The 23,717-nt window shown below is 34.1% G+C and overlaps 1 protein-coding gene across 4 annotated transcripts in view; it reads right to left on the reverse strand.

Annotated features, from left to right (window-relative positions):
• The window catches only part of TENT2 (terminal nucleotidyltransferase 2), a 71,550-nt gene that overhangs the window by 29,667 nt on the left and 18,166 nt on the right, over window positions 1-23,717 (reverse strand). For 3 of the 4 annotated variants that reach the window (XM_073905279.1, XM_025892667.2, XM_025892666.2), the window contains 4 exons: window positions 10,670-10,784; window positions 10,489-10,580; window positions 8,657-8,735; window positions 6,870-6,939 (listed from right to left, as the gene is read on the reverse strand). In XM_073905279.1, coding sequence (XP_073761380.1) covers window positions 6,870-6,939; window positions 8,657-8,735; window positions 10,489-10,580; window positions 10,670-10,784 — 356 coding nt within the window. The remainder of the gene's footprint in view (window positions 1-6,869; window positions 6,940-8,656; window positions 8,736-10,488; window positions 10,581-10,669; window positions 10,785-23,717) is intronic. The other variant, XM_025892669.2, reaches the window with a different exon arrangement.

The raw sequence follows: 23,717 nt of genomic DNA on the forward strand, positions 1-23,717 counted from the left end.
AGTTGCGAGATCCACAATGTACTACATTAAGTCTCCAATTATCCCTAATAAAACAAATTTTAAAATTTTGCAGTCCTGTCCAGATAAACAAAATTATGTGACCAAAAACATTTCTGGCCAAGTTATCCCACTGAGTTATATAGTCTCAATTAATTTGGAATTAAAGTGTCATTTGCTTTAAAACAACAGAAATAGGGGCGCCTGGGTGGCTCAGTCGTTAAGCATCTGCCTTCAGCTCAGGTTGTGATCCCAAAGTCCTGGGATTGAGCCCTGCATCGGGCTCCCTGCTCAGCAGGAAGCCTGCTTCTCCCTCCCTCACTCCCCCTGCTTGTGTTCCCTCTCTCGCTGTTTCTGTCAAATAAATTTTAAAAATCTTTTAAAAAATAAATTAATTAATTAAATTAAAAAATAAAACAACAGAAATAAAATGCCAAATAAAGTACAGGTGAAAAAAATAGAAGAAGTCTATACATTATATTCCCCCCAAAAAGGATAAGACATAAATAAGATATAAATTATAATATCATACCAAATTTAGCTACTGATACCTGGGAAGAACAGTCAAACACATAACAGAAGGGTTACTTCTTTGAAAACAAAGATATCATGCAATTCACAATTTAGAAAATAGGGCAATAATGATAGGATCTACAAAGAAAGGCTAAATCCAAAATAAAAGGAAAGATTAATGAAAATTACATTATGAGGCCCAACTTCCTCTGCACACGGAGTTTTCTATGAAAAGACTGCCTAAAATAAAAACTTAACAAAAGTCCTTTCTATGAACTTTTAATTATAAAAATTGAAATTTACCAATTCAGATTTTCTTGTTTTGGGAAATGAAATACTATAATCTTTCAATCAACCATGCATATTATTAAAAACAGATAGTAGTATTAACATGTCAGATATCATATATATATTTGCCTTTGGGAATTTATAGAAACAATGGAGATACATTCTTCAATTGCATCTGTGAAAGGCTAACACTGAAACCAGTATAACTCGATAAAGAGGAAAAAACAGACGGAAACCAGTTTGCAATTAAAAACTTTTCCAAAAATATGACTTCAGAGCTTTAAAAATATCCACAGTACTTGCTTCAAATTCTACTTCTGGAAATACTAAAGTAATCTTATATATAGGAAAAAAGTTTATGTACAAAATGCTTATTCTAACAGGGGAATAAGTAAGTTAATCACAATATATTCACTCATGATATATTACTGTAAAGCTATTAAAAATGAAGCCAGAAAATAATCAATGATATAAGCAAATATTCATGATGTATGATTAAATAAAAAAGTAAAATCTCAATTTTAATTTTAAAAACTTATGCATTCATATGCATAGAAGAGGGACTGAAAGTTTTACACCAAAATGTTCACATCACTTAACTTTGGGTGTTAGAAGTAGACTTTCTTTTTTTTAAAGTCTGTATAGAAAATATAAAATGGTGTTTATAAAACACTTAACGATGAAAAAAGTTTGTATAATAATCTTAAACAGAAAAAGAAATGCACCCAACTAAGGAGCACCCAAATACTTAAAGCAGTTAAAAACAAACATAAAGGAAATAATTGACAGTAATACAGTAATAGTGGGGGACTTTAAAACCCCACTTACATCAATGGACAGATTATCCAAACAGAAAATAAACAAGGAAACAGTGACTCTGAATGACACATTGGACCAGATGGATTTACCAGATACATTCAGAACATTCCATCTTAAAACAGCAGAATACACATTCTTTTCAAGTGTACACGGAACAGTCTCCAGAACAGATCACATATTAGGCAACAAAACAAGTCTCAACGAATTAAAAAAGATCGAAGTCATTCCATGCATCTTTTCTGACCACAACGCTATGAAACTAGAAGTCAACCAAAAGAAAAAACACTGGAAAGAGCACAAATACATGAAGATTAAATAACATGCTACCAAACAATGAATGGGTCAACCAAAAAAATCAGAGGAAATCAAAAAATACATGGAGACAAATGAAAATGAAAACACAATGACCAAAAATCTTTGTAAAGCAGCAAAAGTGCTTCTAAGGGGGAAGTTTATAGCAATATAGGCCTACCTCAAGAAGTAATAAAAATCTCAAATAAATAACCTAAACTTACACCCAAACAAGCTAGAAAAAGAAGAACAAAAACCCAGAATCAGTAGAAGGAAGAAAATAATAAAGATTAGAGCAGAAATAAATGAAATAAAAACTCACACCAAAAAAAAAACCAATAGAACAGATCAGTGAAACCAGGCCCTGGTTCCTTGAAAAGATCAACAAAACTGATAAACCTTCAGCCAGACTCGTCAAAAAAAAAGAGGGCTCAAACAAAATCACAAATGAAAAAGGAGAAATAACAACAGCACAGAAATACGAGGGATTATAAGAGATTATGAAAAATTATATGCCAACAAATTTGACAATCTAAAAGAAATGGATAAATTCCCCAGAAACATATAACCTCCCAAAACTGAATCAGGAAGAAATAGAAAATTTGAACAGACTGATTACCAGCAATGAAATTAAATTAGTTATCAAAAAACTCCAAACAAATAAAAGTCCAGGACTAGAAGTCTTCACAGGCGAATTCCACCAAACATTTGAAGAAGAGTTAATATGTATTCTTCTCAAGCTACTCCAAAAAAATAGAAGAAAAGGAAAACTTCCAAATTCATTCTATAAGTCCTGCCATTACCTTGATACCAAAACCAGATAAAAATACTACAGAAAAATAGAACTACAGGCCAATATCTCTGATGAATATAGATGTAAAAATCCTCAACAAAATATTACAAAGCCAAATCCAACAATACACTAAAAAAGTCATTTATGACAATCAAGTGGAATTTATTCCTGGAATGCAAGGGTGGTGCTCAATATCTGCAAATCAATAAATGTGACACATCACATCCATAAGGGAAAGACTAAAAACCATAGATGCAGCAAAAGCACATGACAAAGTACAACATCCATTATAATACAAACCCTCAACAAAGTAGGTGGGGTGGTGAGGACATACCTTACCATAATAAAGGCCATATATTGAAAAACCCACAGCTAACATCGTACTCAGCAGTGAAAAACTGAAAGCCTTCCCCCTAAGACCAAGACCAGGATGCCCACTCTCACCATTTTTATTCGACAGAGTATTAGAAGTCACAGCCACAGCAATCAGACATGAAAAAGGAATAAAAGGCAACCAAACTGATAAAGTAGTAAAACTTTCACTATTCGCAGATGACATACTATATACAGAAAACCCTAAAGACTCCATCAAAAACTACAATAACTGATAAATGAATTCAGTAAGGTTGCAGGATACAAAATCAATGTACAGAAATCCATTGCATGTCTATACATTAATAAGGAAGCAAGAGAAAGAGAAATTAAGATACAATCCCACTTACAATTGCACCAAAAAGAATAAAATACCTAGGAATAAACTTAACCAAGGAGGCAAAAGACTTACACTCTAAAAACTATAAAACACTGATGAAAGAAACTGAAGATAATACAAATAAATCGAAAGCTATTCCATGCCCATGGACTGAAAGAACAAATATTATTAAAATGTCCAGACTACCCAAAGCAATCTATCTAAAGATCTAATGAAATCCCTATCAAAATACCAACATTTTTCACACAACTAGAACAAATAATCCTAAAATTTGTATGAAACTACAAAAGACCCCAAATAGCCAAAACAGTCTTGAAAAGAAAAACAAAGCGAGAGGTACCACAATTCCAGATTTCAAGTTATACTGCAAAGCTGCAGATACCAGAACAGTCTGGTACTGCCAGAAAATAGACACACAGATCAATGGAACAGGACAGACAGCCCAAAAACAAACCCACAATTCTGTGGTCAATTAATCTTCAACAAAAGAGGCAAGAATATGCAATGAAACAAAGACAGTCTCTTCAATAAATGGTGTTGGGAAAACTGAACAGCTACATGCAAAAGAATGAAACTGGACCACCTTCTTACACAATACACACAAACTCAAAATGGATTAAAGATCTAAATGTGATACCTGAAACCACAAAAATCCTAGAAGAGAGCATAGGCAGTAATTTCTCCCACATCAGCCATAGCAACATTTTTCTATATGTGTCTCCTGAGACAAGATAAATAAAGGCAAAAATACACTACATCAAAATAAAAAGCTTCTGAGCAGTGAGGAAACAATCAACAAAACTAAAACAATCTACTAAATGGGGGAAGATATTTACAAATGACAAACTTATACAACTCAACACCCAAAAAACAAAATCCAATTTAAAAAAAATGGGCAGAAGATATGAACAGACATTTCTCCAAAGACATACAGATGGCCAACAGACATGTGAAAAGATGCTCAACATCACTCATCATCAGGGAAACGCAAATCAAAACCACAATGAGATATTACCTCACACTTGTCAGAATGGCTAAAATAAACAAAACACAAGAAACAGTAAGTGTTGGCAAGGAGGTGGAGAAAAAAGAACCCTTGTGCCCTGTTGGCAGGAATGCAAACTGAAGCAGCCACTGTGGAAAACAGTATGGAAGTTTCTCAAAAAATTAAAAATAGGACTACCCCATAATCCAGTCATCACATTACTAGGTATTTACCCCAAGAATACAAAAACACTAATCTGAAAGATATATGCACCCTGATATTAACTGCAGCATTATTTACAATAGCCAAGTTTGGAAGCAACCCAAATTTCCATCAAAAGATGAATGGATATATATATTATCTCGCATCTATATGTATGTATGTGTACACACACACACACACACACACACACACACACACACACACACACACACAGAGGAATATCACTTGGCCATAAAAAAAATCTTACCATTTGCAACAACATGGATGGAGCTACAAGATATTCATAATACTACTAAGTGAACTAAGTCTCTCAGAAAAAGACAAAGACAAATACCATATAATTTCACTCATGTGGAATAAAAAAACAAACAAATGAGCAAAGGAAAAACAAATGAGAGAGACAAACCAGGACACAGATTCTTGTCTGTAGAGAACAGATGGTTACCAGAGGCGAGGGGGATAGGGGGAATGGGTGAAATACGTGATGGGATTAAAGAGTACACTTATTATGATGAACACTGAGTAATGCACAGAATTGTTGAATCACTATATTGTACACTTAAAACTAATTAACTATACGTTAACAATACTGGAATTAAAATTTAAAACTTAAAAAAAAAAGAGAGAAGGCCTGGTTTGTTCAGTAGGCTAAGCATCTGACTCTCCATCTCAGCTCATCTTAGGGTTCTGAGTTCAAGCCCCACACTGGGCTTCACATTGGGTGTGGAGCCTACTTAAAAAAAAAATTTTTTAATTAAAAAATTTAAAAAACTACAAAAAAAATAAAGGAATAAAATTTTTACATAATGACAACTACAACCATATATTTTTTAAAATGATTATAATAAGCTAATAATTTTATTTATGTTTAGTTTATCTCCCTATAAAGTATTTGGTAAAAATTCAATAAATATTTATAGATTGGATGGATACTTGGATGAATGGAGAGGAAGGTGTGAGCCAGGTATATATCCAAGGATTTGTTTAAAATATATATATTCAGTCAATTCTAATTATTTGCAGTAGTTATGTTCTATAACATCACTGTAAATACTGAGTTAGTGAATACAAAACCAGAGCTGCTAGGAAAAACAAAGGATTAGGTTTCCACAAACCTTCAGTCAAAACATTTTCATCAATCGATCAAAACCTAACTTTTTTATGTGTTTCCATTTAAAGACAACTTGTTCACTGACAATGAACTCACGGCCAAGTGCACTATAACTCATGTCTGAACAAAGCATATCTAATACATGTATTTCCTCCATAGGGCACATCAGAGCTTTATACAAAGAAACAATAGACAGTAACTCAGCACTATGCCAGGGGGCCATTTTAAATAGCAAAGGCACTCATAAAAAACACCAAAATGTAAAAAACATGGCACTAACTGGACAATGAAAAGAATAATCGCTTACAGTATAAGAGGTGAAACAAGAAGGCAGACTGTTATTGTTTAACTTCAGTTAGGAACCTGTACATGTAGTGACTCAGAATTTTGTCCACTCTGCACATGTCTACAAATAACCATGAAAATGCAGCTAATATTAATTTGGAGGGTTACAAAATAAATTTCATCAAGTAGGCAAATTCGTAAAGAATCCATGAATAATGAGGATCAAGTATGTATATATTTGCACTTATATTTATATAAACAATTTCAGTATTACTTTTATAAAACTGGACTAGAAAATCTAATTTATCACAATCCTATCTATTCTTTAGAAAACAACAAATCTTGTTTATCCAACGAAACAGTCAACACCTAATTTACATTTCATATTCAGATATTATATAAAAGATTCCAATCCCCATGCCCATAACAATTTCAGAACCCAGGCTGGTAGAGTGTACCAACAGATGTAATTACATTTATAACAACCCCCTTGATATAAATACACATCAAATTTCGAAATACACATAAATTTCATCAATGTTCTGAAGAGTGATTACATTTCCAAAAGGCAAGAGATCATTTAAAAATGTGAAATGTAAATATATATACATATTTTTTAATATGGATAGTTTCAAACACTCGAAATGTCAAGCAGAATAAATAAGTACAGTTAAGCATAAAAAACTGCTCAGCCTATTCCAAAAAATCATCTCAAAGACCAAATCAAGCAGTTCTAAAAACTGATGAGGATAAGCAATTACACTGTAGTATACATTCCTTAATTACCTACATCAAAAGTACATCTAAAAATGATCTAAAGCAACTGAAAAAGGAAGATTCAATAATTACTTACCTGACTTTATCCCTGAACTTCACAATTGGCACTTTTGCTCGAATCAGCTGAGGTCTCTCAATGTAGCCAGCTGAAGGATAAAAGATAATGTGAATACCTGTAAATATTTCTCAAATTCATAGTGTTCCAATACACATTTTTAAAAAATAGTATTTTACTAAACTAAAACAATTTAAGAAAACAGTCTTGGATAAGAAAGCAAAGGAAGGACATTATTACATTCTTCTAACACTGAAACTTCCAATACCATTTAGAGGAATTTATATTAAAATTCAGAAATGTCGTCTAATATCTAGTAATATTCATAAAGAAATTCATCACAGCATTATACACATGAAAAATATCTAGGCTGGCAGCAAGGGGATAGCTAAATTCTAGTATAGCACAAGGCAAAATATTATGGCAGCCATAAAAATCCTATTTATAAAGAGTCTTTAATGTGGAAAGGCCTACACATGATACATGGGGCAGTGATACATTTAAATAAGTATGATCTCTAAGTAGAAGGATACTGTACTCATATTTTTATTCCATCAGACTTTAAAAACTGTTTTTGAAAATAATACATGTCCATTATAGAAAACTAGGAAAATACAGGAATATATAAAAAAAGGAAACTGCAAACTTCTCCCAAAGGAAAAATTTCCTAATGCTGTAACTAAAGAAAAGCATAATACCAGACTTAAAAATGATAATTTTTCCTGTTATAATGCTTTTACCACCAAAATCATAAAATACGTCAGGCTTCAAATAGAATTTGTGTGCAGGAATTCAATGAGGTTCAATGAAAAATAAGATTAAGAGTTAAAAGTCTCAAGTTCCAGGTACAGGTTCTGAGAGCAATAAACAAACTATACTCCTCAGGCTAATTACTAAACCCACTGATCATCATTCTCCTTAACTATGAAAAATAACCAAAAACACTTTTGAATTAGATGATTTCTAACGTCCCTTCGTTTTTAATATTTGATTATTCTAATAACAGCTATGGAAAATCCATTTAAGGTATGAATTACTCCTTTACTTCACAAATGTGAAAACTTAAGTCCACTAAAATAAATCACTTCATTTATTTCTCTCCAACAATAGATATAACTCATCCAGGGCAATAACTTGTCACTTGACTTTGTATTTTCCAGGTCAAAGCCTGACACATAGGAGTGTCTGTCCATATATGGACCCAGCTCTTTCCAACATCACACAGAGGGACTTAAACTGTCCACAGTATTGTGGAAACTTAAAATAATTTGAGATGGCTTAACATGTGGATTAAAATCCAGTTAGCTCACTTATTCAAGAATAAAATCTTACAATAAAATGGCCTAAGTCAATAATTTTGCTTTTTGTTGGAGTAATTCATTTATGGGCTTCATGTTCAGTGATTCTATTTTTAAAATGTGATGTCATAAACTGCACGTCATTGCAAAACAGATGAAATTCTCACTTCCCCACATGAATACTATCTGTACCACCCTTTTGGCTTTTCACAGATACTTTGCACTACAGCTATTCATATTCATGCTTTGGCTTCCCTAACAGTCTACTGAGAAAAAGAACTGAAGCTTATATATATTTGAATTCCCAGTGCATGCAGTGGGATTATTGTCTAAGTAAACTCAAAGAATTGTTATCTTTCTAATCAAGAGTTAAAAAGAATTCATTTGGAAAAAAGGATCCATATTATACCTATCCTAACCAGATAAACAACTCTTACCAGAAAATAAAGTGAGAGACATATTAAATAGTTACGTCAGATGACAGATGAACTTGAGGCATATGAAACTTACAAAGTCTAGTACAGAAGTGTTTATGGACTAAGGTGAGTATATGCCGTGCTTCAGTCTTCTGATTTACCTGAAAAAAACACTGAAAAGTTAAAAATAAAGTGTTTTTTCATTACCTTTCTAAATTTAGTGTTTTATTTTCTTAATGTTTCTCATCAAAGAGAAACCATACAAAGTAAACTTTTCTTTGGAGTTATTTTTCAGTATACATTAAATTACATTATAGAAAACATCTTTCACATCAACATTCCTAAATCAATTCCTAATTATAAACTTAAGGCAAAATTTAAAAAATATTAAAACAGTCTTATACGTCATTTAAATTTAGTATAAATGTACGTAAAGCAATCTTCTCCCGGAAAAACAAACAGAGGGCGCCTGGGTGGCTCGGCCAGTTAAGCATCTGCCTTCAGCTCAGGTCATGATGCCAGGGACTGAGTCCTGCACCAGGCTCCCCGTTCAGCGGAGAGTTTGCTTCTCCTTCTTCTTCTCCCTCTACACCTCTACCTCTCCCCCCTGCTCCGGTCCCCCCTGCTCCTGCTGTCTCTCTCTCTCTCTCTCTCTCTCTCTCTCTCTCTCTCATAAAATCTTCAAATAAAAAAAAAAAAGAACAGAATTTTAACTTTCTGTAACAGACTGTAAGCTTCTTAAGGATAAGGTTCAAATCTATGGTGTCTCACTGTAAGTTCTGACATGATTCAAACATATGAACAAGAGAGGATTAGTAGGATGTGGCTGGGTAGAGTTTAACTCTAATTCTGAGAGAAAGATTTAATTAAAAGTCTAGTATTCTTCACCATGTTTATTATTTCTGAGGTTTTTTTTCAAAGTTTTTCCTTTACATGATTTCAAAGCCTAGAAACATGTCAGTTTCTTTCCTGGAATAAATCTCTTTCTGATTTGCAGTAACTAGAAGCGAATTTTGTTAATGAAATAATAAAAATATATATTATGATTCAGTAGATATTTTTTGTATTTTTAAAGAGGTGGAATGTAATAAAGCATATTAAAACTATAGTGAAATTAATCTTCGGTAATTCAGAAGAGACCTCAGCATATTAAAGAGATTGCTTCAAGTTAGCTTAAAGAACACCAATTGCTGTGGTATTAAGGACACACAAGAGTATCAGTTAACAGGAAATTCAAACAAACATAAAACTAAATAACAAAATTTGGTTGCTAAATAAAAAGAAACCCAAAATATCACAGAAAAATATATTCAATCACAATAGTCCTTTTTAAAAAGTCAGTGAAATCCGTTTTTGTATTCCCAAAGTAAGAACTCCAAACCCCATAGCAGTTCTAAAGGGGAAAAAAAAGATTAAAAATAGAATCACTGATAATTCAAACGGAAAGGAAATACATCAAAATAATACTGACACATACTCTTCTTGTTGCATCCTGGCAACATATCCAATCCAATGACATTTCAAAATAGAGGCAGAGCAAACACAGTGAAGCCATCTTACTTTAACAACTTAAAAATAAATGCTAAAAATCCCTGTTATGTGTATTTGTGCATGTGCACATGCCTTAAAAGAAAAAGCATTTCCTGACTTTCCTTGAATTACTATGAAGAGAGAATCCAAAGAACTAATTAAAACAAAACAAATTTTCTCCTTCAACGGTTTTTTTTTTTTAAGTAGGCTCCACACCCAGCATGGAGCCCAAAGTGGGGCTCAAACTCACGACCCTAAGATCAAGAGCTGAGATCAAGAGTCAGATGCTTAACCAGCTGAGCTACCCAAGGCACCCCTCTTCAACAATTTTTATATGAAATTTCTTAAATGACTTAACATGAGAAGAACACTTGCAATAAATATTTCATTACTTACTGGTTCTTCTTTAACAACTAGGCATAAATCACCATCACTGCTCCGGGTACCAAATCCATTTAAAGAGGACCCAACCAAAAAAAGTCTGCTTTCTAGAGAAACAGAATGAAATTATAAGGTATTATTTAATACTTAAAGTAGGAATGTATATACAAAGGGCATGCAAAATGGGGAAACATACGTGGAAATAACAGCTGAATTTCTCTCTGCAGCTGTGTTCGACACAGTTCTTTCTTCTTTAAATCACTTACTTGCTGCTGACATGCTTCAAATAACTCCAGTATCTGCTGACTCAACTTGAATCCACCGCAAAAAAAGTAAAAATTTTGTTCAGAAATGTAAAAGTAATTACCATACTAAGAAGTGTTGTTTTACACAGTATTTTAAATACAACAGTATTTTAAAAATGAATATTTATTCTCCTTAACATTTTCCAAAACTACTGTTACTCAATAGTTACTTAATAACTAAAATAGTTATTAACTTTCCCAAAGTATAGTGTCATTGATAAGTCACAGAAAAGTACAGTTGGTCACAGAAAATTCTTAATGAGTATAAACCATGGGACAGCAAACTACAATTTTCACTTGCTGCCTGTTTCTGGAAGGCACATGAGCTAAGAATGGTTTTTACATTTTTAAAGGGTTATAAAAACAAACAAGTAAGGATATGCAACAGAAACATATGAGTGGCAAAGTCTAAAATATTTACTATCTGTCCCTTTAAAAAAGAAGTTTGCCCAACCCAATATTCATACCACCAATAACAAATATTAACAAACTTTAAAAAAAACAAACCCTGGTCGTCTTTACTGATGCAAACCGCCCTCCTTCCCCATTTTTACAATACTGGCTTGAACCCTGTCTTCTTGCTGCCATCTATAGATAGATCTCCTTGTTCATCTACCTATCTGGCTTACACTTTCCCCTCCAACCCAACTCTTACCATCATCACAGGTAATTTCTTCATCTACAACAGGCTACATACATATCACAACATACTCCCACCATTTCCAAACTTCTCTTACTTCAATATTTTTCATCAACATTACACTCCCACAGCCATAACATGGTCTTTACAATAAAAGAGAAGAGACCTCTGAAATTTTAAATTCCAATATACTATCTTGGCTTCAATCTCCTGTCCAGTTCTTACTTTCTTACTCCCCTCATATGTGTTCCAGAACCACACAGACCTGAATTCCACTGAATCCTCCCTTTCTTCCCAGCTCATTAGCACCTGAGTGGTATAATTTCTTTCCCTATCCAGTCTATACCACAAAGTGCATCCCTTGAACCACTCTCTTTTATCATGCCTTAACATTATCCCCTTGTCTTTATCATGCCTTAACATTATCGCCTTGTCTTGATCAACCTAACACTGGTCCTGAAAAATCTCACTATACAAACAACCACCTTCTAAGTTCTTACATCAGAACATGAAACTGAAAAAAAAAATTTTAAATCACAAAACTGGCATCTTTCAACTTTATAAAGTCTAGCCTAAGGTTGGTCCTTAGCATCATTCAGGCTTCCAAGCCTCTGGTTAGATTTTGCTCTCACTTTTCACCATCATTGTTCTAAAACCTCTACTACTTTCCTCAAGTCCCCTATACTTACCTCATTCTCTGCAGCAAATAACTTTACATAAAGTTTACTAAGAAAATTGAAAATAGCAGACTCCTCAGCTTCCTAACTGCAAAGTTCTGCAAACTAACATACCTGAATGAATTCCATCTCTTTATCTCTTCTGTCAAACAAACTGTTCTCCTCCCCTGTTCAAAGTTAATCCCTCTACCAATACTTGTGTTCCAGGGCACAAATACTTCCATGAGTTTTTCCATATCCCTCTTGCATTTTCAACCTCTCCCTCTCTAGGCCTTCCTCAGGGCCCATGTGCCATGAGGCACTAGTCTCACCCATCATTTAAAATGTTTTCTTAAAACAGGCAAATAAACAAAACAAAAACAGAAACAGACTCATACATACAGAGAACAAACTGGTGGCTGTCAAAAGGAGGGCATGGAGGAATAGGCAAAATAGGTAAAGGGGATTAAGAGATACAAACTTTGTTACAAAATAACTATGTTACAGGGTTGAAAGATAGGGCATAGGAAACATAGTCAATAATACTGTAATAACTTTATACTGCTGTGACAGAATAATTACATTTAATGTGGTGAGCATTTCCTAACACATATAATTGTCAAATCACTGTTGTACACCTAAAACTAATATATTATTATGTCAACTGTACTTCATTAAAAATTTTTTAATTAAAAAAAGAAAAAGAATTTTTAAATAGATGGACAAAAAAATAAAACATTTTCTTTTGTCATGTTTAGAATACACATTTTAAGAAGGCAGAGGCAGTCTGGGCAATTAGACAATGAAAGAGATATCATTTTTTAATATCCCTTTGATAACAATATTAATATACTTAACATTAGTATTTTAATAGTTTTTAATAACCCTCCCTCCAAAAAAACATAAGAGCAACCAGAATAAAACATATAAAACCAAACCAAAATAAAATAAAACAGGGCTAACAAATACAAAACAAATGACCACATATCACTCATGAACCCCAAAATATGAGCAATCGGGACCAAACACCAATAGCAGCAAGACCCACGTGGTACCAGAAACGTTAAGAAGAAAAAAAGGAAAAAGATTTTGGACAGTCCTGAAGCCAGACCATCCAGAAATCAAATTGCCTATAGGTAGTACTTCCTTCCCCCTTCCTCAAATTGAGGAATCCAATTCAGAGTGGAACAGCAACCAAAACTGGGGGAAAGTTTCACAGGCTACATGCAAGAGTTTACAGGTAAATGCAGAGGATCACAGAAAGATCAGAAATCTCAAAACAAAGTGAAAGCTCCCTTCTAAGACAAAGCAACACACAAGCAGAAACTGCCAGGAGGAGAAATCTAAACTAAACAGTAGAGAGCCAAAAGGGGCAAAGAAAACATGGTCTAGAACTAAAATGATTCTGACTCCCAGGGGACACCTGACAATGTCTGGCAACATTTTTAGTTATCATAACTGGGGGCAAGAGGGGTGCCATAGGGTGGTCATTGGCATCCAGTAGTTAGAGGCCAGGATGCCACTAAATATTCTACAATGAATTGGATGATCCCTCACAGTAAAGATTATCTGACCCAAAATGCTGAAAAATCCAAGTCTAGCTATAAGGAAAGAAAAAGTGTCAGAGAGTATATTTCTGAATACTACATAACTACAAAAGAGGATTCCTAAAGCCATAAATCTCAGAAAGCTAGTCTGCCCAACCATTCTAATTTAAAAGTAGTATAGGAAAAGGCATCTCACTTGTATTTGTATTTGTTAAATGCAAATTTTGGAATCTCAGGGAGGTGAGAATGAGAGGACAGAAAAAACATTTGAAGAAATAATGCCTAAAAAGGACTCTGGTCAATTTTCATACAAAGTTTTTTGGTTTTTTGTCTTGTTTTGTTTTTTAAAGATTTTATTTATTCATTTGAGACAGAGAGAGAGAGAGCATGAGCAGGGGGAGGGGCAGAGGAAGGAGAAGCAGACTCCCTGCTGAGCCGGGAGCCCAACGTGAGGCTTGATCCCAGGACTCTCAGATCATGACCTGAGCCCAAGGCAGATGCCCAACCTCTGAGCCACTCAGGTGCCCTTCGTACAAAGTTTTTATAAGAAAACTGAGAATAGAGTAACACTCCTACAGATAATAAAGCACACCAGAAAGACATGTCCACAAAACTATTGGAAATTTTAACATAATATATCAGGCCAAGGCTTTTTCTCTTATGTTTTAATTTTCCAAAAAGATAAGTGACTATAAAGTATCTATACTAGTACTAACAAAAAAGAATTGGAAATCTACATTTTAAAAACTTATCAAAGGCAGCAAAAAACAGTATTTAGAAGTATGTTTACAAAAAGATATATAAAACTTGTACACTTAAAATTACTAAGTACGGATGTGAGAAATTAAAAACCTAAATAAATGGAGAGCTATACCATGTTCGTGGATCAGGTAACTACTGTTAAGATGTTAATGCTCCTGAAATTAATCTACACAGTCAATGCAATCAAAACAAAATAAAATACCCAGCATGTTTGTTTCTAGAAGTTGAGAAAGTAACTTTAAATTTTATTTGAAAGGCAAAAGACCAAGAATAGCCAAAAAAAAAAAAAGGAAGAAAAAAGTTGGAGGAGGGGCGCCTGGGTGGTTCAGTTGCTTAAGCGGCTGCCTTCAGCTCAGGTCCTGGGATTGAGCCCCACATCGGGCTCCACGCTCAGCGGGAAGCCTGCTTCTCCCTCTCCCCTACTTGTGTTCCTTCTCTCCTGTCTCTCTCTCTGTCAAATAAATAAAATCTTTAAAAAAAAAAAAAAAAGTTGGAGGATTTGCCTTATCAGACTTCAAGACTTACTTAACAGCTACAGTAAACAAGGAAGTATGGCATAGGCAAAAGGATTAAAAAGATAACAAAAAATACTGAAATATTTGTGAATATAATGATATGATACCTTTCATGTACTTCAAACAAATGAGGAAGAGAGGTATAGATGAAATAAAATTGGTAGTTATGTTGGTGGTTTTTAAAGCTCAGTAATAGGATTTATGATACTATATTCTATTTTTGTATATATTTGATATTTTCCATAAAAACCTTTTTAAGAGCATCCAAGTTTAGAGGCGCTGGGTAGCTCAGTCGTTAAGCGTTTGCCTTCAGCTCAGGTTATGATCCCAGAGTCCTGGGATCGAGCCCCGCATTGGGCTCCCCGCTCTGCGGGAAGCCTGCTTCCCCCTCTCTCACTCCCCTTGCTTGTGTTCCCTCTCTCGCTGTGTCTCTGTCAAATAAATAAATCAAATCTTTTAAAATAAAATAAAAGCATCCAAGTGTATAAAAGATTTGAAAGAAGTGGCCAGTAAAGTGGTTAATATAAAATTTTAAATAACACTTGAACAATTAAATTTTATTGATTTGCAGGACTGGCAAACTATGGCCTATAAGCCAAATACTGTCTCTGAACTGTTTTGCAGAGGCAGTAAGATAAAATAATTTTTACATGTTTTAAGCATTGTTTCAAAAAGAGAGAAAAGAAAAAAGAATATCTAACAGAGACCCCACACAGCCCACATGTCTAAAATATTTACTATTTGGCCCTTATAGAAAAAGTTTTGCCGACCTTATGATCTAGAGAATCAGTTAGGCAGATCAACACAATCCTAGAACTAATAGTAGGTTATCATCCTACATATAACTACATTTCTTAGGTAGCAAAAAGAAATTTCTTTATAACAATGCTCAAATGAAATTTTATCATATTTATGAAGTTCTTTCATCCAAATGATATTCATATAGAAACATTCCTATACCAAAAAAATTCATGATTATGTGAAAAATATAAAAAAATATAAAATTCTATATACCTGCTCCTTTCCCTTTTTTACATTCATTGAAACATTTCTTCTCTTTCAAGTACTGCTATAATGGAGCACTAACAGGTTTCTATACAAAAGAATTCTCACTACCTAGCTATTTACTTAGGGATTCACATTATCAAATTACGTTCCTGCATCCTAGAATAGACACCATATAGAATATAGAGTACAAATGAGACAAAACTCAAAATAAATGTACATACATGCTGAAATAAGACTTCTACTACTTAAATTTAGAGAAATATTTCAGAAGATGGCTCAATGTTCTTATAATTCAGGGGGGCGGAATGTATATGAATTCTCCTTGGCTGATGAATATCAGGCATCAAATATTCAAATCATATATGTAATACCAAGGTGACTATGAATAATGGCACTTCAGGAACTTGCTTTTGTTTCACTCAGAAGCATATTTTTCCTCATCATTGGTTTAAAAAAATTATTCCAACAAAGTATCCATATAATAGATTATTCTTGAAGTTGTTTCAATCTCTACAATACTACCTGTTTAGGCTGCCTTCCAATATCTATTACTTTAATTTAAAGTAATTGTAGAAGATATCTCTTTCTCACTATAAATAAAAGTTGTATCTGTTCAAAACTGTACAAAATATTTACCTATAGTATAAAATACTAAAATTAATGTTTCTTCCAAATATATATGTTCATTTTTCCTAAAAGATATTATAACCTTTCTTCAAAGTCAGGCTCAAAGAAATTACCAATGAAGTTACTGTCTTAGGTCAACACAAGTCATCAAGGACAAGTATAGACTGAGATTCAGAAAAGCTTTTAAATGTGTCAATAAATAAAGCTTAAGGTATAACTTTCACATGTCATTCTCAGCAGCTTCTACATTTGTCCGTGGTTAGCTGGGCCCCCATGTAAAAGAAAGTGAAAAAAATCTTTCAGCTGGGATTACTAAAACCTGATCGTATACTATATGAAAACGGTAACAGGTTTTTGACTAAATATAAATGCTATCTGAAACAACAAACACAACTCAGAAATGAGCTTTCAAAGACAAGAGCAATAAAATTAAATATCGTACAGAAAACATTAGTTATTAATTCATAAACATTTCAACAAAAACTATCAATTCCTCAGGCTCTCTCCTGCTCGCTCCCCTCAGGCAACAAAGATTGCCATAATCTTTGTTACATACATAACTCTGGAAAAATAAAGATAGATATATAATAAAAGTTTAAATTCATTACTGATGCTAAATTCCCTTTCTCTTAAAATTGACTAAAATAAAACAGAATCAGGAAAATGTCATGCCAGAAACACAATCCTTGTTTTTGTGTTAAATTATTACGTTTTTGTGTGGAGTAGAGTCTTCTTAATTTATAAAACACTGATTTGGCACTTTGAATTCTGATTTCTTTCCCTTAAGTCTGATTGCTTTTAGGCATACATTATTATTGAACTTGACCAAGAAATAAAAGGAGAATGGAAAAACAAAACAAAACAAGCTTTCACTTGAGGACCTACTGTGTACAGTCCTGGCCTAGATTTTCTACAGAAAAATACATCTCAGTAGCTTTCAAAACTTTTCTGACACGTACATTATAAAGATAGAGCCCTAGGAACAAATTTAACCAAGGAGGTGAAAGAGCTCTACAATGAAAACTATAAAATATTGACAAAAGAAATTAAAGACAACAAATAAATGGAAAGATATCCCACATTCATGGACTGGAAGAACTAAAACTGTTTAAAAAGTCCAAGTCAATCTATAGATTTAATGCAAACCCTATCAAAACTCTAATGGCATTTTTCACAGAAATAGAAAAAGCACTGGTAAAAGTCCCATGGAACCACAAATAACCCAGAAAAGCTATAGCAATCTTGAGCAAGAATAACAATGGAAACATCACACTTCTGATTTCAAATTATATTACAAAGGTATGGTATTCAAAATAGTATGGTACTGGCATAAAAGCAGACACACAGACCACTACAGAGCCCAGAAATAAACTCATATGTACACGGTTAACTTATCTTTGACAAAGGTGCCAAAACTATGCAATAGGACAGACTATACGAAAAGGATATTCCTCAACAATGTTGGGCAAACTGGAAATTACATGTGAAAGAATGAAACTGGACCCTTATCTTACACCAAACACAAAAATCAACTCAAAGTGGATTAAAGATTTAAAAGAAAATAAATAAAATCTTAAAAAAAAAAAAAAAGATTTAAAAGTAAGACCTGACACTGTAAAACTCTTTAGAAAACATAGGGTAAAAGGTCCTTGACAGTGGTCTTGCAATGATTTTTTTGGACCTGACACTAAAAGCACAGGCAACAAAAGCTAAAATCAACAAGTGGGACTACATCAAACTAAAAAATTTCTGCACAGCTAAAGAAATTGCTGCACAGTCAACAAATTGAAAAAGGAACCTACAAAATGGGAGAATATATTCGCAAATGAAAGATCCAATAAGGAGTTAATATCCAAAATATATAAGAAATTCATATGACTCAGCAGCAATCAATCAATAATCCAATTTAAAAATGGGCAAAGGACCTGAACAAACATTTGGAATCCAAAGAAGATACACAAATGCCAACAGGTACCTGAAAAGATGTTCAACATTACTAATCATCAGAGAAATGCAAATCAAATACATAATGAGATATCATCTCACACTTGTTAAAAGGCTATTATCAAAAAGTTAAAGGTAACAAGTGTTGGCCAGGATGTAGAGGAAAAGGAAACTCTTATACACTGTTGGTGAAAATGTAAATTGTTACCACCTTACTGGAAAACAGTATGGAGGCTCCTCAAAAAATTAAAAATAGAACCACCATATGATCCAGCAATTCCACTTCTGGGTATATATTCAAAAGAAATAAAGTCATTATCTCAAAGAGGTATCTGCACTTCCATGTTCACTACAGCATTAAACACAATAGCCAAGATATGGAAACATCCTAAATGTCTGTCAATGGATGAATGGATAAAGAAAATGTGGCATACACACACACATACACACACACACACACACACACATTCATATACACATATATACACATATACATACCCACACATATACACACACAATGGAATATTATTTGGCCTTACAAAAGAAGGAAATTCTGCCATTTGCAACATGGACAAACCTGGAAGACATTATGCTAAATGAAATAAGCTACACATAAAAGTAAAATACTGCATGATCTCACTTACTTTAAATCTTAAATCTTAAAAAGTTAAATAAATAAGCAGAAAGTAGAACAGTGATTATCAGGAGCTGGGAGGTATGGGGGAAATGGGGTGATGTTGGTCAAAGCATACAAACTTGCAGTTATAAGATAATTCCAGAAATAATGTACAATATGGTGACTTTAATAATAATACATTATGTACTTGAAATTTGCTAGGAGCATAGATCTTAGGTAATATCTAAGATATTACCACAAAAAACTATGGTAACCGTGTGAGATGAAGGACATTAGCTTGATTGTGGTAGTCATTTCACAATTTATAGACATTATAGTGTACAACTTAAATACATACAATTTTTGTCATCATACCTCAATAAGGCTGGAAAAAAGAGGTAGGTAGGAGATGTGGGCATACACATTTTAACTACAGTTGACCTTTGATTAACACAGGTTTGAATTGCACAGGTCCACTTAGACTTTTTCCAATGAATGCAGTATAGTACTATAAGTGTATTTTCTCTTTTGTATGATTTTAACATTTGTTGTCCAGCTTACTTTAAGAATACAGTATATAATACATGTAACATACAGTAGACTCTTAGAAGAATTTTTTTGGGTGTCAAAATTTATACAAGGATTTTCAACTGCATAGGAGGTTGGTGCCCCTAATCACTGTGATGTTCAAGGGCCAACTGTATTCGAAATTCAGTGAGCTAACACTTTACAAATATTCCCTTTTTAAATTTGTTTCTAAGAGCAATGATGAAATTTAAAAGAAAACTTTTTAAAGACAGAGCCTCTAAGAGATCTATAACCGTCCCTAAACTGTTCCTCCAAGGGCGCCAAGAGGATCCATAAAATTTTCTCCTTTCCAAAATTAAACATTATACAAGATATCTTGAGTAATTCACTCATAATCACTTTTATTTTATAATCAATACCACGAAAACCTCAGCCTAACCTCATCTCAACTAAAAATTCAAAATCAATTACTTCAATTCAATTAATATCTTCAAACTAACCAGAATTTCCAAAGAACAGTTATAATAGATAGAATTCAGGAGCTTGGTTAACTCTTGATTCCTCTACAGCCTCTTTTTTGTCCAGGCAACCATATATTCACCTAAAAGCTAGAGTGAAATAAAAGTTAATTCAGAAAGGTAATTCAGATGTTTTACTTAAAGAGTTGTTTGTTAATACAGCAACTTGAAAAACACAAAAGATTTTAAAATGGAGGGAAAAAAGTAAATTCAGAGCGTATTCATTTTCAAAAACTTAAGTCTTCAGGTTTCAAAACGAAGAATATGAATTTTCAAAGTGATTAAAACTTTTACTAACAAAATCTTTCCTTGGTGCTGGCTGAGCCAGCTGACTGATATATTATTAATTACAATAAATTCATTATTACCAATCTTAGGTCGGTCTTCTACACTATACAGCAAGTACTGTTTCAAGTCTTCTCCATTCTATTTCTCTATTTATATTTCTCTATTTCACAGCTTCATTTACTGCACTCAGTCAATGCTATTTCAAACCTTCTCCACTATCCTCAAACCTTGGACATCCCACTTCATTCTCCCCACTCTTAATAGATAACCTTGCACAATAACCCAGAATGAAAACAGGAAGGAGCCACTCAACTATGGGAACTCCCTATCATATCTACAAACTTCCTCGTTATCTACACCAATCCTCCCCTATCCTCCCAATTCCAAAAAGCTTTTCTCTTCTCTAAAGCCAATCACTCCACCTATAAGCAGGATCCATGCCCTTTCTACCTTCTGAAGAAACTTATGATGATTGTTTTTTTCTTTGCAGAGTAGTCAATCTCCTCTCTTTCCACTAAATCTTTCCCATAAACGTTTATATGTGGTTAAACTTTCTCCAACCTTAAAAATTAAAAAAAAAACCTTTGTTCCAACTTCAAATCTTTAGCTCCTCCCCTTTACAGCCAAACTTCCCAAAAACAGTTGTATATACTTTTAGTTTCCATTTCTGTTTTCCCATTCTTCCCACAAACTATTTCAGTCTTGAATCCAGGCTCTCTTCTCTCCCTGAACAATCATATCCACCGTCTTGGTTTCAATTACCATCTATATGCCAATGATTATCAAATGTACATTTCTGGTCAGTATCTTTCCTGTGAATTTCAGATCTATAATATTAAACTATCATCTCTAATATCTAATTTGATGTTTCAAATGTACGATAAAGACAACATGTCCACAGACTTCATGTGGCCCCTGTTTATCCTCCAATTCCTATTAAACACACACAAACATATTGTTCCTTTTCCATTTTGTTCCATCTCAGTGAATGATCCTACCATGAATCCATGTAGAAGACCGAAACTTAAAGTAATCCTCAGTACCTTCTTCTCTAATCTAGTGGTTCTCAACCAGAGGCAATTCTGCACCCACCCACCCCCACCCCACTCCCACCAGCCACCCCCAGCCCCCCACCCCCACCCAGGGGACATTTGGCAATGTCTGTTGACTTTTGTTTCTCTTAACAGGATTGGTGGCATCTAGTGAGTTAAAGCCAGAAATGCAGCTAGACATTCTAAGATGCACAAGACAGCCTCTCCACCTTAAAGAAAGTTGCTCCAAAATGTCAAGAGTCAAGAGGCCTAATAGGTGACATAATCTAATCAAATCACCAAATCCTATCAATTCCAATTCCCAAATACAGCTTAAATCCAATAATTTCTCTTCATCTTAACTACCAACACTGCATAATTCAAGGCACCACTACCTTTTACCTAGAATAGAATACAATAACTTCCTACATCTATCCTTGTTCAAATTCCACAGTGAAGTCAAAATAATTTTAACTTCTCTCTCTTCCCTGCCTAAAAAACACCCTGCATGGTATATCACTGCTCTTAGGCTGAACACCAAAGTAACATACTAGTGTTTGGCCCTCGCCCCACTTCTCCTACCATACTTCAGCCACTTTCCCCTCATCAACCAAACTCTAGCCACCTTGGCCTCCTTTCAGTTCTTGCATACTCCATGTTCCTTTCTACAGTAGGACCTTCAAAGATACTGTTCCTTCTCTCTGAAGCATTCTCTCCAACCCCACCACTCTTTCCCTAGTTAACCCCTACTCATCCTTCAGATCTCAGCTAAAACATTACCTCCTCTAGACCTTCCCTGACCTCAAAAACACTCTCTCAGAACTGCAATTTTCCTTCACTGAACTTACAAATATATAAATAAAACTGTGATTTGAATGGCCATTCTTTAACGGTTCTCCCTCTCACTATACTGTGTGTATATGGTAAAGAGACCGTGACCATGTATATTTAGCACAACACTGTGGTACAACATTGTAGCACATAGATAACAGCACTCACAAGTATTTGTTGAATAATAAATAAAAACAGAATCTAGTCTACTCCCAAGAGTTTCATTACAGGAGACTTCAGAATTTGTATCTCTGGCCCTGCTTTGCTTCTGAAATATATACTGCCAATTCAACTACAACATATTTTTCTACAATACCAATTAGCTTATAGACAATTGATAAGTAGGTGAATGGTATCAATTCAACATGTTAGTTAATTTGAACACGGAGCTGAAATTCTACATCATAACCTTCATGAGAAAGAAAAAGAATTCCTCAGTTTGGCTGCTGCACAGTAGGAGTCCTTATAGATCTAACACAACTAAAAATAAGTTCCCACCTATTTGGGTTCCCACTATATTGACGGTTCCCACTCAATAAAGCATCCCGTCAGCCTCAGACAGCTCTCTGCTGATGTATTTCCCTCTGTGTCTATAACAGCAGCCTCACTGACTCAGAGCTCCACTTTTAACTGCCTTGTCTCAATGTCCACCACAAGGCAGTATCCCAACTCTATTTTGTATATCTTTAATATCCCCTGCAGCAGCATCCAGCCATACGAAGCCGCCTACTGGTCTGACCAAGTTATTTCCCAAGGCATCAGTTACTACTCTTGATAGTGTTCTGGTTACAAAATTGTTTAAATTTTGAGTAGCCTACTCCAGCTCTATTTTCCCATAGCCCTATATTCTTAGTGAGCAATATTCAGAATACAAGCTTTCTCAAGTGCACAAAAATTACAGATCTTACCATGGTTCCAAATAGTTCTTGACTAGTTCCTCAATTAATTTATATACCCCAAATCTATATTCCTTATCTCTGTTAGTAGTCCAAAATCAAATCATTGGAGCCACAAATGCCTCTCTCTCTCTCTTCCCTATATTCAATGATTCCACACATTCTACCAATTTTCCTTATGCATGGTCTCTCACATCTTTCTCACTACCATATGCCATAACTGAAAGCTTCAGCACGTCTCATCTGAGTGAATTTAACAGCCTTCAAGGTAATAATAATCCATCTTCCAGGCCCTCCTTATTCCAAGCTCAACTTCACTATATCACAAGAACCATCTTCTCCAAAATGCCAATCTGATTGTGCTATTCCTCTACTCAAAAACCTTCAGTGGCATTCTACTGCGCATTCAAGGCCTGAAACCACTACCCCATTTTTATTTCACACTGAAGCTCCCATTCACTTCACACTGTAGCAGAGGTAAACAGAGGTAAACAATACAAATCATTGAACACACTGCTGGCAAAGAAAGATA

This window comes from Callorhinus ursinus, unplaced genomic scaffold, assembly GCF_003265705.2.
Source record: "Callorhinus ursinus isolate GAN/ISIS: 27379988/994484 unplaced genomic scaffold, GSC_fseal_2.0 scaffold23, whole genome shotgun sequence".
NCBI classification, from domain to species: domain Eukaryota; kingdom Metazoa; phylum Chordata; class Mammalia; order Carnivora; family Otariidae; genus Callorhinus; species Callorhinus ursinus.